Source organism: Ceratotherium simum, chromosome 16, assembly GCF_057802395.1.
Source record: "Ceratotherium simum simum isolate JZ-2026a chromosome 16, ASM5780239v1, whole genome shotgun sequence".
NCBI lineage: Eukaryota > Metazoa > Chordata > Mammalia > Perissodactyla > Rhinocerotidae > Ceratotherium > Ceratotherium simum.
Window position 1 is genome coordinate 61,427,199 of NC_141915.1, and position 21,466 is coordinate 61,448,664.

The 21,466-nt window shown below is 47.7% G+C and overlaps 1 protein-coding gene across 2 annotated transcripts; it reads right to left on the reverse strand.

The window, feature by feature from the left end:
- Window positions 1-33: 33 nt before the first annotated feature.
- Window positions 34-4,281, reverse strand: ARHGDIA (Rho GDP dissociation inhibitor alpha). 2 transcript variants are annotated; one of them, XM_087441792.1, is made up of 7 exons: window positions 4,204-4,281; window positions 2,444-2,660; window positions 2,227-2,310; window positions 1,822-1,898; window positions 1,675-1,738; window positions 1,237-1,479; window positions 34-960 (listed from the first exon to the last, which is right to left on the reverse strand). In XM_087441792.1, exons 2-6 carry the CDS (start codon window positions 2,631-2,633, stop codon window positions 1,280-1,282), a joined length of 615 nt encoding a protein of 204 aa, XP_087297918.1. In that variant the 5' UTR covers window positions 2,634-2,660; window positions 4,204-4,281; the 3' UTR covers window positions 34-960; window positions 1,237-1,279. The 2 variants fall into 2 exon arrangements, with proteins under 2 accessions (XP_087297918.1, XP_087297917.1); XM_087441791.1 differs by lacking the exons at window positions 34-960; window positions 4,204-4,281 and adding an exon at window positions 3,623-3,853 and having other exon boundaries at window positions 1,138-1,479.
- Window positions 4,282-21,466: the final 17,185 nt, after the last annotated feature.

Consider the following 21,466-nt stretch of genomic DNA (forward strand, 5'->3'; position numbering starts at 1 on the left):
CCCCACCCGGAGACAAGCAGCCAACACCCTGGCTCCTTCGGAGTAATTTATTTCCCGGTCAGAAAAGGAGAAGCAGGGACAGGCACCTGTGCATTGTAGGCCGGGGCCGGACCGGGGAGGGGAGGGGTAGAGAGGCACAGGGGACAGCTCCGACTGTGCACGCTTGGTCCCACAGTTGTCCTGGCTGGGTCCAGGAAGGCCTGCCAGGGATGGTGGCACCTAGCCTGGGGGCAGAGGCAGCAGGCCAGCGGGCCCAGAGGACAGCACATATTGAGGCAATAAATACTGACAGGCCAGGCACAGGATTTCAGGCCAGCGGGCCCAGGTGGAACAAGTAAGGCTCAGCTGCTGGCTTTGTCCACCAAGAGCTCTCTGTTGGGGCTATGAGCTCTGGGCACTGCCCACTGGGAAAGGGAAGGCAGAAGTGTGAGGACATCTGGCCTCCCTGATGGGACTGGAGGCAACTTGAGTTTTGGCAATTGGCCTTCCCCAAGCGCCTGGGGCAGCCCCCATGCCCCTGGCAGGGGGGAGGGGGAGGGGCAGGCTGGCCAGGCCCTGGCAGGCAGGGGAGCAGCAGCAGCACATCCCACACGCCTCCCCGGGCCACGGGGACTGCGGACAGGGCAGAAACTGGGGGAGACCACATGCTCATGCAAACAGGGGAGTTAGAGGTTAGTGATGGCCCCCACAGCACACGTTCCACATGTTAAGGCATCATGGTTAGACGGTTACTGACGGCAATGGATGAACTGACTGGGAGAGATGGAAGCTGGGGGATGACTGGCCCCACAAGGCCCTGCGTTGTGCACCCACCCGCACCCCAGATGGGGTGGGTCAGAACAAGAGTCAGGGCAACTGCCAAGGACCAGGGGAACCTGAGCACCCCACGAGAGCCCGCTGGATGTCCCACTCCCTTGGAAAAGTCAGGGCCTCAGGTCAGGTTAGCACAGGTTGGGAAACCTGGAGAAATACAGAAAAGGAGGCAGAGGCCTGGGCTGGAGCCTCCCTTCCCCACAGCACAGGCGGAAGCAGCAACAACACGAGACCACTAGACCACCGAGGAGGCTGGGGCCTGCGGGCTGGGGAGGGTTGGGAGGGAAAGGCTGGAGGAGCTCTGGCTGGGCCCGACCAGGAGGCAGACAAGGTGGGAATGATGGCAGCGTGGCCAAGGGCCCTGTCAGCACTTTGGTATGGGGTCAGGAAGGGGGTGTGGGGTGGTAGGGGTGGGGTGCGTACGTCCGTCCGTCTGTCCATCCTGCCTGCCTCCGGGGCCCAGGACTCAGTCCTTCCACTCTTTTTTAATGGTGAGGTTCCACTCCCAGGACAGGTGATCAGTCTTGTCATCATCTGTGAAACGCGACTTGATGTTGTAGCTGCCTCGAGCCAGCATGCCCTTGGGCGCCTCCTCCATGGGAGTCAGGAACTCGTACTCCTCTGCCCGGGGCCCGTAGCTCCCCACCATGTAGTCAGTCTTGTCAACTGTAATGCAGAGAATGCACTGGTCATCAGTGTGGCTCACCTCTGCCCGGGCAGCTGCCAGGGAGCAGAGCTGGGCCGAGGGCACACACTGCCTTTCCTGTCTCCCTCCTGATCCCTGAGCCCTTTGCCCTGAGCCAGCCAAGAGGCAGCCATCTCTCTCCTGGAGGCTGGGGTCTGGTGCCCACCCTCACTCACTCTTGACGCCTTTCCTGTATGTGTGCTGGATGTACTTCATGCCGGACACAATCTCTCGGTTCACCTGCAGGGAGGGACCCCAGGCAAGGCTCAGCCGGGCTCTCCAGCCCTGGCCCCTCCCGGCCCCTGCCGCAGCCTCTGCCTTACCCGGAAAGAGATTTTTATCCGGTATTCCACACCTTCCTTCAGCACAAATGACTGCTTCTTGAAGCTCTCCAGATCACCTGTATTTGGGAGGAACACCACACTAGGGGGCTCAGCCAGCAGAAGCCACTCACTTCGGCATCTCCCATCTGTGACTGCCCGCTGCCATCTGGGCCCTGGTGGGATGCCCCTTCTACTCCCCGTCTCCCCTGCCCCTGCACACATAGCCCTTGGCACCCCCAACCTAGGACCCAGATCACTCCAAAACCAGCAACTTCAAAGACCGCTTGGCTGCACTTCTTGTGCTCCCCACGAGAGGGTGGCAGAGCTCCAGGAAACTATATTTAGAGAAAGCAGGAGTGGGGGTGCCAGGCAGCCCCAGCCAGAGACCTCAAAGGTGCCACTCACCTGTCAGGTCAAGCTCCAGGGGGCCCGGGGCGGTGCTACACACCAGGGTCAGGCGGGTCACGACTACATTGGGGACGTTGGGGTCTGTGGAGTGACAGCAGGTTAGTGCTCCACCCCCTGGGCCTCCCACACACCCATAACTTGCCACCAGGGGGCAGCAGCAGCAGAAACCCAGAAGAGTGACAGGTATCCCTCTGCGTGACCCCAACCCACTCACCAGCAGACACAGCCACGCGGCCCAGCAGGGCCTCCTTGTACTTGCGCAGACTCTCATCGTCCTTGTCCAGCTCCTGAATCTCCTGGATGCTCTTCTGGGCTGGGGGCTTGTAGTTGACCGAGTGCTCGTCTTCCTCGTTCTCAGCTGCAATCTGTGCCAGCTGCTCTGCTGTGGGCTCCTGCTCGGCCATGCTCACCTCTCGCTGGGTCTGGGACACCTGTGGGCCAGGCGGGCTGTGGCAGCCTGGAGGGACCCACAATGTCTCCCCCCTCCCGCCCCTCAGCGGGCCCTGCAGCCAGCTCAGGCGGGCTGTGTCGAAGGCTGCTCCACAGGTGGCCAGGCCCCGTATCTCGGCCCAAAGAGAGGTGCACCTTCTAGAGCAGGAGGGCAGGCTGCAGCCAGAACCCAGACACAAGCTCCTGAACCCAGCGGGGCTATACTTGCCTCCTCGCCCTGCCCATCTCAGGGGACCCACTGGGGCAGTCTGGGGACCCCAGCCTAGGTACAGTACCCAGGACTAAATGGAACCCGCAGCCTGCTCCTCTGGGAGACCAGGCACACCTCTGCCGCCCCCAAGGAAGAGGCAGGACCTCAGCCCTGCCGGCAGACCCCCAACTGTCACCTCTGAAGTCCTGCTGTTCTTTCTGAGCTGCTCAGGCCCTCGCCCCACGGGACTCCTCCCACTGGGTCAGGGAGCCAGGTCTCCCTGACCAGGCATGCTCCTTCTGCCCTGTCCTAGCCAGGAAGCAAGGCCTCTGTGCAGGACACAGGTCAGTTCTGCCTCATCCTGCAAACACAGGGCTCTCCTACAGCTCAGATGATGAGGCCAGCCTGACTCCCACATGTAGGTCCCAAAAGGGCACAGGGGATCCTAAGTGTCTGCCAACGTTCTCTCCAATCGTGAGAATCTGTGACCTACAATTTGGGAACTGCTGCAGCAGCTCCAGTATTTTCAAGACCCTTTTTCTGGATCCTGGCCCAGGAGAGTCTGGAGCAGCACTCTCAGAGCGGGGAGCACTGCATGAGGCAGCCGCTGGGCTTCCTTCAGCTAAAAATCCCATTGCAAGCCCAGAGACTTCCTGAGGAGTGTCTGGAACCCACTCAGATAGGTCCGGGTGGTGTAGGAGATGGGTCAAGGCCCAGCCCACCCCAGGCCTCAGATTGCCCAGGAAAGATTACCAAAGCCTTTCCCCACAGGCCCAGGCTGGCAGCTGGGACTCGCCCGAGGACCAGATCTCACAAAGGGCCGCAGGGATCCCCAAGCCGCCGGCCTCCGCAGGCGGGGTGGGGCCTGCCCGCTTTCCCAGGCCTCCCTGCCGCTTCCTCTGGAATTCCTCTACAAGGCTCACGCCCTAATGTCACTAAGTGCGGCCGCAGGCGACAGGATCCTCTAGGGCGATCGCCGCGGCCGCACTTCCGCAGGGCCCCGCAATCTGGGCCGGGAGCGGCGCGGGGTGGGGCGCGGTGCCCCGGAGAAGGGGACGTCAGCCTAGCTCCGGTCGGCGCACGCCGGCGGGGAGGGGCCGCGGGGTACGGGCGGCGGCCACAAAGGAGGCCTAAGGCCCCGGCCCGCGCCCCTGGCCCGCGCCGCACGTGGGCCCGCCCTGCGGCCCGGCCGCCGCCGGCTGTCACCGCCGCCCCCGCCCCGCGCAGACCCCCTCGGCAGGCGGAGCGAACAAAGGCGCGGCCCCCGCGCCTCCCTGCCGCTGCCGCTGCCGCCGCCCCGCCTGCTGCCGCCGCCGTCCCGCCGTGGCGCTCACCGGAGGCTCGACTGCGCAGCTCTCGCGCTCCCTCCCGCACGGAACGACGAACGTCGCCGCCCCGCCCGCGCGCCCCCGGCCGGCCACTTCCGGGGTCACGCGACTTCCGCTCGCGCCACACGCCAGGGCGCATGCGCGGGCGCCCGGGTCTGCCGGGAGCGTGCCGGTGCCATCTTGCCGGGCTGGTGTGGTGGGTGCGTCCCGTGTGGGCGGTGGGCGGGCTCGGGACGCCTAGGAAGTCCGGTCCCAGTTGGTAGTTTTGCGCCTTTTGCTGCAAGCATTTTCTGGTCCCGGCCGTCCCCACGGGTCAGCCCGCAAAGTAGAGGGACGGGCGGTGTCACGGTCTTGCTCACGCCCCACGTACGTCGTGGCATTTCCGCGAGGTGCTGTAAGGCACGTCTGTAAAGCTCTGGAACATCTCCGCGTGCACGGCAGAGTCCACCCGAGGCCAGCCGACGGCCGCCCTCCCACTTGAGCCGGCCTCTCGCGTCCTCTCGCCATCGTGACCCTCTTGGAAGTTAACGCTGGACCTTCTTCGATCAGCTCACGTTAACCACTCAAAGAACGCTCCGTGGGTGTTGTTGAAAAACAATTCCAACCAAGAAAATTTGAAGATCTAATTGGCTTTATTCAAGGATTTATGGATCAGGCAGCATCCCATTTAATAAACAGGCCTTCCGAAGGGTTGTACAAAAGAAGATTTTTATAGGAAGAAACTAGGTGGGACAAGAAAGTAATTAGCAAAAGGAAAGAAAAGATGCTTTCAGGCAAGATCACCTTTCTTTGGGGGAAGGGCGGCAGGGGTCTTACCAGGCAGATGACCTCACTATTGTTGATCAGGAATTTCCGGACTGGTAAGGTTACATTCCTGGGAGGGGGTGAAACTGCAATTAAGTCTTGGTTTGCGGTCCTGGGGGCAAGTGACTCCACCTTGGGCCTGTAGTTTTTTTATTTTTTACCGGTGTCCAGGTCACCCCTGGCCTGAGCCTGGGCTCTGGGGCCTCTCTTGGTATCTTTGTAACCTGTCCAAGGCTATGCTGGTGGCCCTCTGCCCCACGGTCCCCTCCTGAAGAACACGGCTGGATGGCCAGAAGCATACACAGGCTCAGGGCTGCCCCAGGCCTGCAGAATTTTTTTTTCCAGACTAAATCAACGTTCTTCGGGGCTCAGCACATTTGGTTGCCTTGCCATGAGCATCACTTCGGGGAAAAAACATGTCACTGTGGAATTCCTTGACTCTTGTGACTTTGGAAGCTTTTGGCACAGATGACATGATTTTCTCAGTCTGCTATTCATCACAGACCCAAGAATTCTCCGTTTGTGTGCTCCAATTGTTGGCAGACTTCAGACATTTGCCCACATGCTAAATCAAGGAACATTTTGTAGCACCAGGAGGGGCCTCGTAAAACGGGGCTGGTCTGGCCCGGGGCTGGTCTGCCTGAAGGCCGGAGTGCCCAAACCCCAGCCCAGCACTCCTCTTTCTTCTTGTGGGGTCCAAGCCCCTAACGGCTCCACACCTCCAGCCTGTAGCATTTGTAGAATTGTAATAAGGTGGTAATGAGTTCATGCCACCTATAATGACTGTTAAGCTCCACAAAGGCAGGGAACCCAGGCCAAAACAGAAGTTGTCACAAACACACATATACACACAACTGCATTGTACGTAGGAGGGCATTTTCAGAAATTGAACTTAATGCAAAATACTGACTTTGGTATCTTCTGGAAATTTCTCAATTTTTGAGGAATATTTGCTTATTTTCTGTAACTAGAAGTTGCACTGTCAGCTTTATGTGTACAAAGTTTAGTTGGCGGAAAGCAGAGCATTCTAATTGGGTATTCACTATGTTGCTTCTGAGGCTTCTTGTCATTGTAAACTTGGAATACCACAGCGGACTGTCCCCCTGCACTGCTGTCTGAGTCACTGGTTGAGGAAAAGTTGGCTTTCGGATAACCCAAGTGCTTTTAAAAAAACCAAACTCTATTATAGAAAATTTCAAACATACATGTTATTAGTAATCTATTACTGTGTAAAAATGTACCCTGAAATTCAGCAGCTTAAAACAACAACCGTTTATTATTTTGCATGGTCTCTGAGGATCAGGGAGCAGCTTAGCGGGTTGGTTCTGGCTCCAGGTCTCTCATGAGGTTGTGGTCCCTGAAGATGTGCTGGAACTCCAAGCTAATGCAGGCACTGTGGGCAGGAGGCTCAGTTCCTTGTGGGCTGTTGGCTGGAGGATTTAGTTCTCTGCCACCTACGGCTCTGGCCACTCCATAGGGCTGCTCACAACAGGGCAGCTGACTTTCCGCATGTGAGGCCTCAGAGACAGACAAACAGACAGACAGACAGAGACAGAGAGAACAAGAGCCAGGGAAACAGCAAGCACTGAAGATGAAGCCAAGGTGTCTTACAATCTAACCTTAGCAGTGCCCTAGCTCCGCCCTACTAGATTGGTCACACAAACCTCTCCTGGCACCGGGTGAGAGGGGACACAGGGGCCTGAGGACCAGGAGGCAGCGGCACCGTTGGGGTTGTCTTGAAGGTGGCCCACCACATGCACCAAAATACTGTAGAAAGAATGGTATTATGAACCCAAGTGGACGGACCATCCAGCCTCAACGGGTGTCAGCTCGTGACTGATCTTGTTTCATCTGTGCCTCATCTCCCCCCACGCAGCAAGTTTGAAGCAACCCCCAGATGTCATTTCCACCATAAATATTTCAGTATGTATTTATTTCTAAGGAAAAGGATCCTTTTTTGGGGTGAACAATAGCCATAGCACCATTATCCCGCTGGGTCCTTGTCTCTACTGCTATATAACAAACCACTCCAAATGCGGTGGCTTGGAGCAGCGAGTCATGATTCTCTCTCCTATTCTGGGGGCTGCGTGAACTCAGCTGGGGCTCTCATGCAGTGTCGGTCAGATTGAGTCGTGCTGCAGCCAAATGAAGGTGGCCGGCCAAGAGGGCCCCGTCATACAGCACTCCCCTGGGGCTGTCAACTTGAGGACCTCCCGCACAACGCCCACGGGATCTTGGCAGCTGGACTCCAAGAGCAAGTTCTGAGAGGCTTGTTCACCGGGCTTCATGTGAGCCCACTCAGAAGTGCCAGAACCAAACTTGTGTGGCTCTCTGCTGGCCAAGCCCATGAGTTGGGCCAGCCCAAGTTCAAAGTCAGAGAGTTAGACTCCACCTTTCAGTGGGAAGAGAAGCAAAGACTGTGTGGCCATCTTTATTCTAGCCACAAGGACCCACGTTCCTCTCCTGTAAAACACAACACTTCCCAGGACCCCCCAAAGTCTCATCCCGTTGTGGCTTCAGCTCAGGACCCAGGTGAGGGTGAGGTTGGGGGTCTGGCTTCTCTTAACCTGAAAATTGAGGCTAAAGACCCAGAAGACCTGCCCAACAGTGCCCGACAGACCATCCCGTCTCACCCCCTGACCTACAGAATCCGTGAACGTAACAAAATGGTGCTTGTTTTACACCAAGTTTGGGAGGTAATTCTTATAGAGCAGAAAGTACCTGGGATACTAACCAAGAAAAATAACACAAGTCCTAAATATCAGTCAAGATCCAACCAGTATTTTCCTGATTTTATTGTGAGTTCTTTTACTTTTTGTTTGAATCAGAATCAAATTGTTTCACACATTGCAGTTAGTTGGTATGTGTCTTAATCAATAGGATTGTCCTCTCTTTGCTCCATGTAGTGTCCTGTTGAAGGACCGGGGTCACTTGTCCTGTAGAGTCTCCCACGGCAGGAACTCGATTGGCAATGCCGCACCCCAGCACCCCAGCTTTGACACTGAAACGGGGTACCTGAGGGCTACTGTAAATACTCCATAAGAACATGGTTACCCTCTGACCTTGTTCCCAACACAGACACAGAAGAAAAGAAGTGAATAAATAACCTCAATCTCTGTTAGATGTATTTGTTGAGCTCAAATGCTTGCTTCACAGCCCAGGCATCATTGTATCTTGTTAATTTGCTGTTTTCTTTCTTTCTTTTTTTAAAAAATATTTATTTGTTTATTTATTTAGTGTGTGTGTGTGAGGAAGATCAGCCATGAGCTAACATCTGTTGCCAATCCTCTTTGCTGAGGAAGACTGGCCCTGAGCTAACATCTGTGCCCATGTTCCTCCACTTTATATGGGATGCCACCACAGCATGGCCTGACAAGCGGTGTGTCGGTGTGCGCCCAGGATCCAAACCCGGGCTGCCAGCAGCAGAGTGCACACAATTAACCGCTATGCCACGGGGCTGGCCCCTAATTTGCTGTTTTCTTATTTAACCAGAGGGGTGACTCAGTGGTCACAAGGATTTATAAGCTTGTCTTACAGAGGAAAAAGAATGCCTGTAAGGAAGTTACGACCAGCAGATAACTAGCCCCCAGCTGCCACTGATGCCAAGAAGTCTAGTTGCGCAAGGTCTTATCTGAAGTGAAAGAAACACAGATTTCCCCTTTGTTTCCCTGAAACTCCTCCTCCCAAGCCCCTTAGCCCTATAAAGACCCCCTGCTTCCTTCTTTTGTTAAGGCAGATCTGACAGAACCTATTCTCTGGTCTTCTCATTTTGGCCAATTTTATTTATTTATTTATTTTTTCCCCCCCAAAGCCCCAGTAGATAGTTGTATGTCATAGCTGCACATCCTTCTAGTTGCTGTATGTGGGACGCGGCCTCAGCATGGCCGGAGAAGCGGTGGGTCGGTGCGCACCCGGGATCCGAACCTGGGCCGCCAGCAGGGGAGCGCGCGCACTTAACTGCCAAGCCACAGGGCCAGCCCAGGCCAATTTATTTTATTGGTTTATTCGAAACCTTTATCTACCTCCAAGCATGGGTATCTCAGTGATTGGTTTACTGCACATTAGGCATGGACGTGAGATTAAGAGGTACAGTATCAACATTTCCCTGTCCTCTATCCTTTCTTTGGGGTGGAGTCGGACCTACAGGAACCAGATCCCTTTGAATGTGACATGCTTCCTTTAGTTTTTGCACCATCACAAGAGAGGAATTACACTATTTTGAATCTTTTATCAAATTAGCAAAGAACCTAAGAGATGTGAGAGTGCAGGACGCAGTGTTGCCATACGCCACCCAGGGACGGGCCGGGCAGGGCTTGGGAGAATACAGTAGAAAGACACCTTGAACCTGCTCAGACTGTTTGGCTGAGCAAGGTCACTTTTAGGAATTTATCCTGAGGAAATAACCATGGATGTGCACAAAGGTTTGGTTACAAGGATATTTATTGTGGCTTTTTTTTTTTTTTTGGCGAGGAAGATTAGTCCTGAGCTAACATCCGTTATCAATCCTCCGCTTTTTGATGAGGAAGATTGGCCCTGGGCTAACATTTGTGCCCATCTTCCTCTACTTTATATGTGGGATGTGTGCCACAGCATGGCTTGATAAGTAGTGCATAGGTCCGCACCCAGGATCCAAACCTGTGAACCCCGGGCCGCTGAAGCAGAGCACACGAACTTAACCACTATGCCACCAGGCCGGCCCCCCATTGTGGCATTTTTACAATATCATATTCGTAACAGGGATCTGAAAAGCATGGTGCAGCTGCAGAGCAGATCACTGAGCAGCCCATGCTCACCTGTGTCACAGGAGTGCCTGTGCAGTAATAAATAAATATTAATACATATTAATTAAAAAACCCTATGATGAATTAAAACTTTTCACGATTCAAATAAAAATATGCAATGAAATAGAAACGTTTTCTTACAGTTTTATTGATCTACCCACTGAAAGTTTGCAAGTCAATTATTTTTTAGTAAATTTATGGAGTTGCATAATCATCACTCTAAACTTTCCCTTGAGATATTTGCAGTTGATACCTGCTCCCATCACCCACTTCTCCCCCAGACCCTGGCACCCACTGTCCTGCTTTCTGTATCTATAAATTTACCTTTCCTGGATATTTCATATAAGTGGAATCATTCAGTATCAATCATAGTGTCTTTTGATTTCACCTAATTTTTTTATTGATGTTTTATTTATTTTTTTTAAGATTTTATTTATTTTTCCCCCCAAAGCCCCAGTAGATTGTTGTATGTCATAGCTGCACATCCTTCTAGTTGCTGCTGTATGTGCGACGCGGCCTCAGCGTGGCCGGAGAAGCGGTGCGTCGGTGCGCGCCCGGGATCCGAACCCGGGCCGCCAGCAGCGGAGCGCGCGCACTTAACCGCTAAGCCACTGGGCCGGCCCTTATTGATGTTTTAATAGTTTATAACATTGTGAAATTTTGGGTTGTACACTGTTGTTTGTCCATCACCATATATATGTCTCCCTTCACCCCTTGTGCCCACCCCCTATCCCCATTGCCACAGGTAACCACAATACAGTTTTCTCTGTCCATGTGTTGGTTTATATTCCACACATGAGTGAGATCATACAGTGTTTGTCTTTCTCTTTATGGCTTATTTCACTTAACATAACACCCTGCAGGCCTATCCATGTTGTTGCAAATGGGACGATTTTGTCTGTTTTTTTTTTTTTTTTTTTATGGCTGAGTAGTATTCCATTGTGTATATATACCACATCTTCTTGATCCAATCATCAGTCAAGGGACACTTAGGTTGCTTCCACTTCTTGGCTATAGTGAATAATGCTGAAATGAACATGGGGTGCATAATCTTCTTTGGATTGTTGATTTCAGGTTCATTGAATAGATTCCCAGTAGTGGGATGGCTGGATCATAGGGCATCTCTATTTTTAATTCTTTGAGGAATATCCATACCGTTTTCCATAGAGGCTGCACCAGTTTGCATTCCCACCAGCTGTGTATGAGGGTTCCTGTTTCTCCACATCCTCTCCAACATTTGTTGTTTTTTGTCTTGGTGATTCTAGCCATTCTAACGGGCATGAGGGGATATCTTAGTGTAGTTTTGATTTCATTTCCCTGATGATTAGTGATGTTGAGCATCTTTTCATGCGCCTATTGGCCATCTGTATATCTTCTTCGGAGAAGTGTCTAAACCAATGTTACTGCAATAATAAACCAATGTTACTGCAATAAACAAAAAATTAAAAAAAAATAAAGTAAAAAAAAAAAAGAAGTGTTCATTTCCTCTGCCCATTTTTTGAGCGGGTTGTTTGTTTTTTTATTGTTCAGTTGTGTGAGTTCTTTATATGTTATGGAGATTAATCCCTTGTCAGATATATGTTTTGCAAATATTTTCTCCCAGCTGGTGGGTTGTCTGTTCATCTTGATTCTGGTTTCATTTGCCTTATAGAAGCTCTTTAATCTGATAAAGCCCCACTTGCTTATTTTTTCTTTAGTTTCCCTAGTCTGGGTAGGCATGTCATCCAAAAAGATTCTTTTATGACCAATGTCAAATAGTGTGTTGCCTATATTTTCTTCTATGAGTTTTATAGTTTCAAGTCTCACCTTCAGGTCTTTGATCCATTTTGAGTTAATTTTTGTGAATGGCGATAGCAGATGGTCCACTTTTATTCTTCTGCATGTGGCTGTCCAGTTTTCCCAAAACCATTTATTGAAGAGACTTTCCTTTCTCCATTGTATGTTCTTAGCTCCTTTGTCGAAAATTAGCTGTCCGTATATGTGTGGTTTTATTTCCAGGCTTTCAATTCTGTTCCATTTATCTGTGTGTCTGTTTTTGTACCAGTACCATGCTGTTTTGATTACTATTGCTTTGTAGTATGTTTTTAAGTCAGGGATTGTGATGCCTCCTGCTTTCTTCTTTTTTCTTAGGATTTCTTTAGCTATTCGGGGTCTTTTCTTACCCCATATGAATTTTAGTATTCTTTTTTCTATTTCCGTGAAGAATGTCATTGGGATTCTGATTGGGATTGCATTGAATCTGTAGATTGCTTTAGGTAATATAGACATTTTAACTATGTTTATTCTTCCAATCCATGTGCATGGGATGTCTTTCCATTTCTTTATGTCATCATCGATTTCTTTCAATAATGTCTTGTAGTTTTCATTGTATAGGTCTTTCACCTCCTTGGTAAGATTTATTCCTAGATATTTTATTCTTTTTGATGCAATTGTAAATGGTATTATCTTTTTGAGCTCTCTTTCTGTTAGTTCGTTATTAGTGTACAGAAATGCAACTGATTTTTGTAGATTGATTTTGTACCCTGCCACTTTGCTGTAGTTGTTGACTATTTCTAATAGTTTTCCAACGGATTCTTTAGGGTTTTCTATATATAAAATCATGCCATCTGCAAATAGTGCGAGTTTCACTTCTTTGTTGCCTATTTGTATTCCTTTTATTCCTTTTTCTTGCCTAATTGCTCTGGCCAAAACCTCCAGTACTATGTTGAATAGGAGTGGTGAGAGTGGGCAGCCCTGCCTCCTTCCTGTTCTCAGAGGAATGGCTTTCAGTCTTTCCCCATTGAGTATGATGTTGGCTGTGGGTTTGTCATAAATAGCCTTTATTATGTTGAGGTACTTTCCTTCTATACCCATTTTGTTGAGAGTTTTTATCATAAATGGATGTTGGATCTTGTCAAATGCCTTCTCTGTGTCTATTGAGATTACCATGTGGTTTTTATTCTTTGTTTTGTTAATGTGGTGTATCACAGTGATTGATTTGCAGATGTTGAACCATCCCTGTGTCCCTGGTATAAATCCCACTTGATCATGGTGTATGATCTTTTTAATGTATTGCTGTATTCGGTTTGCCAATATTTTGTTGAGGATTTTTGCATCTATGTTCATCAGCGATATTGGCCTGTAATTTTCCTTCTTTGTATTGTCTTTGTCTGGCTTTGGTATCAGGGTGATGTTGGCCTCGTAGAATGATTTAGGAAGTGTTCCAGCTTCCTCTATTTTTTGGAATAGTTTGAGAAGGATGGGTATTAAATCTTCTTTGAATGTTTGGTAAAATTCACCGGAGAAGCCATCTGGTCCTGGACTTTTATTTTTTGGGAGGTTTTTGATTACTATTTCAATCTCTTTACTTGTGATTGGTCTATTCAGATTCTCCATTTCTTCTTGGTTCAGTTTTGGGAGGTTGTATGAGTCTAAGAATTTATCCATTTCTTCTAGATTGTCCAATTTGTTGGCATATAGTTTCTCATAGTATTCTCTTATAATCCTTTGTATTTCCGTGGTATCTGTTGTAATTTCTCCTCTTTCATTTCTAATTTTATTTACTTGAGCCTTTTCTCTTTTTTTCTTAGTAAGTCTGGCTAAGGGTTTGTCAATTTTGTTTATCTTCTCGAAGAACCAACTCTTTGTTTCATTAATCCTTTCTACTGTTTTTTTGGTCTCAATTTCATTTATTTCTGCTCTGATTTTTATTATTTCTCTCCTTCTGCTGACTTTGGGCTTTGTTTGTTCTTCTTTTTCTAGTTCTGTTAGGTGTAATTTAAGGTTGCTTATTTAGGCTTTTTCTTGTTTGTTAAGGTGCGCTTGTATCGCTATGAGTTTCCCTCTCAGGACAGCTTTTGTTGCATCCCATATGATTTGGTATGGCATATTTTCATTTTCGTTTGTTTCCAGATAGTTTTTGATTTCTCCTTTAATTTCATCAATGATCCATTGGTTGTTCAGTAGCATGTTGTTTAATTTCCACATTTTTGTCTCTTTCCCAGTTTTTTTTTCGTGGTTAATTTCCAGTTTCATAGCATTATGGTCTGAAAAGATGCTTGTTATGATTTCAATCTTCTTAAATTTATTGAGGCTTGCTTTGTTTCCCAACATATGGTCTATCCTTGAGAATGTTCCATGTGTGCTTGAGAACAATGTGTAGTCAGCTGTTTTTGGATGGAGTGCTCTGTATATGTCTACTAGGTCCATCTCATCCAGTTTTTCATTTAAGTCCACTGTTTCTTTATGGACTTTTTGTCTGGATGATCTATCCATTGATCTAAGTGGGGTACAGTAATGTTTTTGTGGACCATCTATGGTGTAGAGTGTGTCCTGTTTATTGAACTCACATTTTGTCTGTATTCATTCACCAGCTGATGGACTTTTGGTTTCTTTTTTGTCTTTTATGATCTTTTGCACTTGTCTTCATGTGAACATCTGTTCATTTCTCTTGGGGAGATTCCCAAGAGTGGAATTCCCCACATGTTTTCCACAATGGATGTACCATTTTACAATCCTGCCAGCAATATACGAAGGTTCCAGTTGGGCATACTCTTACCTATGCTTGGCATTTTCTGTCTTTTTTATTAAAGCTATCCTAGTGGGTGTGACATGGTGTCTCATTGTGGATTTGATTTGCATTTCCCTGATGAAGAGTCTTCTTTGGTAAACATCTATTCCAGTCTTTTCTCCATTTTTAAGTTGGGTTATCTTTGTTGGGGAAGAGGGAGAATCCCCCTTCACCCTTTCCCTTAAGGTTCTTCTGGCTGGTCAAATAATTAAAAGACAGGTTAGCAGGAGAAAACAATACCAACTTTGATAACATGTATACATGGGAGAAACCAGGGAAACTAAGTTTCTCAACACAATAGCAGAGATTCTCGTCTTAAATACCATCTTCAGCCAAAGACAAAGGAGGATGTTGGGGGTGGGGGGAGTCAGTTACGGGAGATTACCAGAAAAGCACAGTAAACAAGAGTAAGGTTGTTATGCAGATTTAAGGCCTCAACTTTCACATTGATAAGTTTTTAGAGATGAGGTCATCCCCCCTCTTCCCAGTACAGAGAGGGAGATACCTTTACAAACGGAGATTTCCCTTATAAATGTAAATGTTTTTCTGGCAACTCCTAGCAGGGCCACCTAGAGAATGTGGCCAGGAAGAGACAGAATTTTTCATAAGAGGGGCCCGTTGGTGCCTTTCCTTTATTTATTTATTTATTTTTTTCCCCCAAAGCCCCAGTAGATAGTTGCATGTCATAGCTGCACATCCTTCTAGTTGCTGCGTGTGGGACGCGGCCCCAGCATGGCCGGAGAAGTGGTGCGTCGGTGCGCGCCCAGGATCCGAACCCGGGCCGCCAGCAGCTGAGCGCGCGCACTTAACCACTAAGCCACGGGGCCAGCCAGGTGCCTTTCCTATTGTAACATCTATTTTACATTATATGTATATATATATTTTTTAAATGTGTTTTTTTTTTTTTATAATTTTATTATTTGTTTTTCCCCCAAAGCCCCAGCAGATAGTTGTATGTCATAGCTGCACATCCTTCTAGTCACTGTACGTGGGATGCGGCCTCAGCATGGCCGGAGAAGTGGTGCTTCGGTGCATGCCCGGGATCCGAACCCCGGGCCGCCAGCAGCGGAGTGCGCACACTTAACCGCTAAGCCACGGGGCCAGCCAGGTGCCTTTCCTATTGTAACATCTATTTTACATTATATTACAGCCATCAGATAGTAACTCCTTCCTGGAACAGTTCTTCTATATTAAATTCTTTAGGCAGTTTGGGGAAAGTCAAATGTCCGTGAGAGAAAATAATCAAGGTAATGATATATTTCAGAGTGGCCAATTTTGATCTCTCACATCTTATTCAGTTGTAAGGGTACTTGTATGTCCTGGATACAAATCCTTTATCAGATAGTTTGTAAATATTCTCTGTGGCTTGACTTTCATTTTCTTAATGGTGTCTTTTGAAGGACAAAACCTTTTATTTTAGTGAAGTCTAACATTAGTTTTTTTTTCCCATGGCTCATGATTTTGGTGTTGTGTCTAAGAACTCTTTGCCTAAGCCAAAATTGTAAAGATTTTCTTCTATTAGTTTTATAATTTCAGCTTCCATTTAGGTCTACACTCCATTTTGAGATAATTTTTGTATATGGAATGAGTTAAGAGTCAAAGATCATTTTTTTGTGTGTAGGGATATCTAGTTGTCCCAGCACTTGTTGAAAAGACTAATAATTTTCCCCATTGTACTGTCTTGGCACTTTTGTTGAAAATTTATTCACCATAAATTTAAGAGTTTATTTCTGGACCCTCAATTCTGTTCCATTGTTCTTATATGCTTATCCTTAACACCACAATCTCTTGATTATTGTAGCTTTGTAGTAAGTTTTGAAATCAGGTAATATAAGTTCTCCAACTTTATTATTCTTTTCAAAATTGTTTTGGCTATTCTAGGTCTTTTGAATTTCCGTATAAATCTTAAGATCAGTTCTCAATTTCTACAAAAGCACCTATTAACAGGAATTACATTGAATCTATAGAACAGTTTGGGGAGAATTGCCATCTTAACAGTATTGAACCTTCCAAACCAAAGCATGAGACTTCTGTGCATCTAATTTAATTTCTAGTTTCTCCTAGCAATATTTTACAGTTTTCAGTGTACAGGTCTGGCACTTCTATTGTTAAATTTGTTCCTAAGTACTTTTTTTTTTATACTGATGTGAATAGAATTTTCTTAACTTCATTTTTAAATTGTTTGTTGCTAATATATAAGATACAGTTGATTTTTGTATACTGATCTTATATCAGGCAACTTTGCTAAATTCGTCTACTAGTTCTAACAGCTTGTGTGATTCCCTAAGATTTTCTACCTGTAGAGGATGGCCCCGTGGCATAGTGGTTAAATTTGCATGCTCTGCTTCAGTGGCCCAGGGTTCGCGTGTTCGGATCCCAGGCACATCACACCACTCATCAGGCCATGCTGTGGGGGTGTCCCACATACAAAATAGAGGAAGATTGGCACAGAGGTTAGCTCAGGGCCAATCTTCCTCACCAAAAAAAAAAAGAAAAAAGAAAAAAAACAAGGGATCTTCTACCTGTAGGATCATGTCATCTGTATCCCTGGTTTCACTCTTTCCAAGATAGGATTGTGTTAATCTTTTTTGAAAAACATCTTTGCCAATTTAATGTCCTAAAATGATGGCATCACATCATTTTAACTTGCTTTTTTTTTTTTTTTTTAAAGATTTTATTTATTTATTTTTTCCCCCCAAAGCCCCAGTAGATAGCTGTGTGTCATAGCTGCACATCCTTCTAGTTGCTGTATGTGGGACGCGGCCTCAGCATGGCCGGAGAAGCAGCGCGTCGGTGCGAGCCCGGGATCCGAACCCGGGTCGCCAGCAGTGGAGCGCGCTCACTCAACCACCAAGCCACGGGGCCGGCCCCTAACTTGCTTTTCTTGTGTGACTAAAAGGGTGATCATATTTTTCTTATTTCTTTTGTGAAGTGCCTGTTCATGCCCTTGTGTGTTTCCCAGTGTTCCGTTTGTCTTGACTTTTTGGTATTGTTTGATTTACATACTTTTTTTTTTTTTTGTGAGGAAGATCAGCTCTGAGCTAACATCCATGCTAATCCTCCTCTTTTTCCTAAGGAAGACTGGCTCTGAGCTAACATCTATTGCCAATCCTCCTCCTTTTTTTTTCCCCAAAGCCCCAGTAGATAGTTGTATGTCATAGCTGCACATGCTTCTAATTGCTGTATGTGGGACGTGGCCTCAGCATGGCCGGAGGAGCGGTGCGTCGGTGCACGCCCGGGATCCGAACCCGGGCTGCCAGTATCGGCGTGCGCGCGCGCACTTAACTGCTAAGCAATGGGGCCCACCCATGATTTACATACATCTTTTTTTTTTTTAAAGATTTTATTTATTCAGTTTTTTCCCCCCAAAGCCCCAGTAGATAGTTGTACGTCATAGGTTCACATCCTTCTAGTTGCTGTACGTGGGACTCGGCCTCGCGTTGGACGGAGAAGTGGTGCCTCGGGGCGCTCCCGGGATCCGAACCCGGGCCGCCAGCATCAGAGCGCGTGCACTTAACCGCTAAGCCACGGGGCCGGCCTACATACATTTTTAAAAGCCCTCCCTACTCTTTTTTTCATTTGAACTGCTGCTTTTTTCATTTCACCTGCAAAGATAGGGACTCTTATTTTTAACATAATTCTATTAACATACCTACCAAAATTAACAATGCTTTCTTGCTATTATCTCAATACCAACTGAGATAATCTCAATCTTGGTATTATCTCACGTTCAATTTTCCCCCATCTCAAAACTATTGTTCCAGTTGGTTTATCCTCATCAGGATCCAGATGGAGTTCACACCATGCACTTGGACAACATGCTGCTGAGAGGTTTTTTCCTCACACCAGCCAACTCTCTTTCTCTGAAACCAACTGAGTGTCCCACAATTCAATTAAATTCTGACGCTATCTGGAGTTAGCCCAGACCCTGCAGGTTGAGGACTCAGTCCCACAAGAATGCCCCTACTTCAGACACCAGCCACAAGTGGGGTACCCAGGCTACTCACATTTTTTCCAACAGACTACAAATTTGAGGGTTCCCGTGATAGCCCCCTCAGGTTTGATAATTTACTAAAACAACTCTCAGAACTCAGGTATTGATGCAAAATAACCAATAACCCTTCTATAGATAAGAGAAATAAGGTGAGTTTACTTGAGCCAGAGTGAGGATTATAACCCGGTTTACAGTCCAGTCTTATATCTTTTTAGGACAAAGAATATACATTAAACACACCCAGGATACATTTTCATCAAAGTTTCAAAGAGGTATTCAATTGCAAATTAGCAGGTCAGTGTGACTGTGACGTCAGGAAAGGGACTAATCCGGGCATTACCAACAGGGCGGGCATTACCAACAGGGCGTAGGAGGGGAAGTATGCATTCTTATCTTAAGAGAGTCTTTTTTTGTGTGTGCAGAAGATCAGCCCTGAGCTAACATCTGCCAATCCTCATCTTTTTGCTGAGGAAGACTGGCCCTGGGCTAACATCCATGCCCAGCTTCCTCCACTTTATATGTGATGCCACCACAGCATGGCTTGACAAGCGGTGCGTCGGTGCACGCCCGGGATCCGAACCGGCGAACCCCGGGCCGCGGCAGCTGAGCACAAGCACTTAACGCTTGCACCACTTGGCCGGCCCCTTCTCATATTAAAATCTTAATGATAGAGGTCACCCTGTGGCTTAGCAGTTAAGTGCGCGCGCTCCGCTACTGGCGGCCCAGATTCAGAACCTGGGCGCGCACCGATGCGCTGCTTCTCCAGCCATGCTGAGGCGGCGTCCCACATACAGCAACTAGAAGGATGTGCAACTATGACATACAACTATCTACTGGGGCTTTGGGGCAAAAAAGGAGGAGGATTGGCAATAGATGTTAGCTCAGAGCTGGTCTTCCTCAGCAAAAAGAGGAGAACCAGCATGGATGTTAGCTCAGGGCTGATCTACCCCACAAAAAAAAAAAAATCTTAATGATGTGTTATTTATTGCTATTTTCCCCCAAATGGTCAGTTGATCCCAGGGTGACTTATTAATAGCAGCTAATTAATGTAAATCATATAAGCATTCATGAAAATTAAACAACCATATATAATTCCATAACAACTAATATATGTAAATCACAAACAAACAAACCCAAAACCAAACCAACCACCAGGATATTAGAAGCCACCATGGAATACAAACTGTGACAAGTGAACCACAGCACAAATTATACAAATGACCTTCAAGGGGGCGCAAGAGAGGAGGCCTCACCTAAGTGACTTGGGATACCAGTGCTTTCACTGGATGCTCTGGGCTCGACACAGAAACGAGGGGACGCCATCCAGAAGCCAGTCAGGGAAGGTTTCTCACAGGGGTACAGTACAGGTTAGCAGTTCTGACACCAGGCTAGCTGGACACTTAAAGGAATGACATCTTATGAGCAAGTATCGCGTAGATGAGAGCCAAGTTTCTCACTGACAGAGAAAGAAGTCACAAATAAGGAAAGAGGAGGAGGGAATGAATCCTGTGTTGTTGGGTTGGAATCAAAGATATCAGAATGAACTCATGGTTTTTTTGTTTTGTTTTTGTTTTTTAATTTTATTTATGTTTCCCCCAAAGCCCCAGTAGATAGTTGTATGTCATAGCTGCACATCCTTCTAGTTGCTGTATGTGGGATGCGGCCTCAGCATGGCCGGAGGAGCGGTGCGTTGGTGCGCGCCCGGGATCCGAACCCGGGCCGCCAGCAGTGGAGCGCGCACACTTAACGGCTAAGCCACGGGGCCGGCCGGAACTCATGGTTTTTCTAATGTATATATACAGCTAGAGAGAGCAGGAGTGAATACGGGTGTGCACATGCATGAGTTAGTATATGCATGTCCCAGCTCTGTCCCCGAGGCCCAGAAGCAACGACAGCCCAGTAGCAACAAGCACAGCCAGCACCCAGCTCCTGTTTCCATGAAAGGAACCAGGGACTAGAAGGTGAGCCTGGAGCCTCCTGTGGTGCCAGAAAGTCAGGAAGGGCTTAAAAAAGGACACGGCATGTCAAAAGGGCACAGGAGGAACCCTAACAAGCTCCCCACAGCCAAAGCTAGAACATTCTGAGCAACAAAATAAGTTACCAGATTATGACTCAGAATGAAATAAATATCCATGCATCCATACTGTAGTATCCATACTGAAATAAATAACTGAATAAATGGTGGAGAAGGGACTGCTCTTTCTTAGGAAAGAATTCCAATTAATGTCAAAGGAATGAGGAAAATGTAAAAAATCACCATTAAACACCACAGTAATAATTATTGCTTAGGCAATATAGCATAGGATGCTAAAATTAGCAGGCAAAACTCTGAGAAACAGGTATTCACTAAGTCTCAGTTTCTCCCCCAAGATATTTATGGGTTTCAGAAGGGAGAACAGTAACTCTAAGAAGAGAAACCCAGCAGCTCCCACCTGGACTGAGTGAGGTCACATCGCCAGCAATAGGACAGGCAGATTGCCTATCTCATAGGATTCACTGAGACGGGGACACCCCATCTGTGGTATTCTTGCCCAAAATATATAACCCTGGGCTAATCATAAAGAAGTGAGACAGGGGCTGGCCCCGTGGCGTAGCGGTTAAGTGCGCACACTCTGCTGCTGGTGGCCTGGGGTTTGGATCCCAGGCGCGCACCAATGCACTGCTTGTCAGGCTATGCTGTAGCGGCATCCCATATAGAAAAAGTGGAGAAAGATGGGCACAGATGTTAGCCCAGGACCAGTCTTCCTCAGCAAAAAGAGGAGGATTAGCACGGATGTTAGCTCAGGGCTGATCTTCCTCATAAAAAAAAAAAAAGAAGAACGTGAAGGAGAAAACATGCAAAACCAACAAGTATTATTTCATCCTTCACTCATCCAACCAATATTTTAGGGGATGGAGTGCCGGCCCTTGAAGGGAAGCCCAGCATCACTCTGCAGGCGACTGGACGTCTGGTCTGCCTTGCATCACGATGTCATCTCTGCACACTCAACAGCACCCTCTTTTTCCCTTTCAAAAGCATCCCAGCAGGGACAAGAAATTCCACGGTCCTCTAGCTCTTGAAGTAAAATGAGGTTTTCCTTGTTCCACAAATAAGGAAGCTAAGGCTTAGAGCGGTGGAGAGGCTTCTCCCAGCTGTCACAC

Bases quoted from the DNA above. Each gene is read 5' to 3' on its own strand.
- ARHGDIA (XM_087441792.1), bottom strand. From the start codon at position 2,633: ATGGCCGAGCAGGAGCCCACAGCAGAGCAGCTGGCACAGATTGCAGCT. The intron at 2,311-2,443 runs GTGAGTGGGTTG...GTCACTCCACAG, and splicing joins CCGCGTGGCTGTGTCTGCTG to ACCCCAACGTCCCCAATGTA. The intron at 1,739-1,821 runs GTAAGGCAGAGG...CCCTCCCTGCAG, and splicing joins GGATAAAAATCTCTTTCCGG to GTGAACCGAGAGATTGTGTC.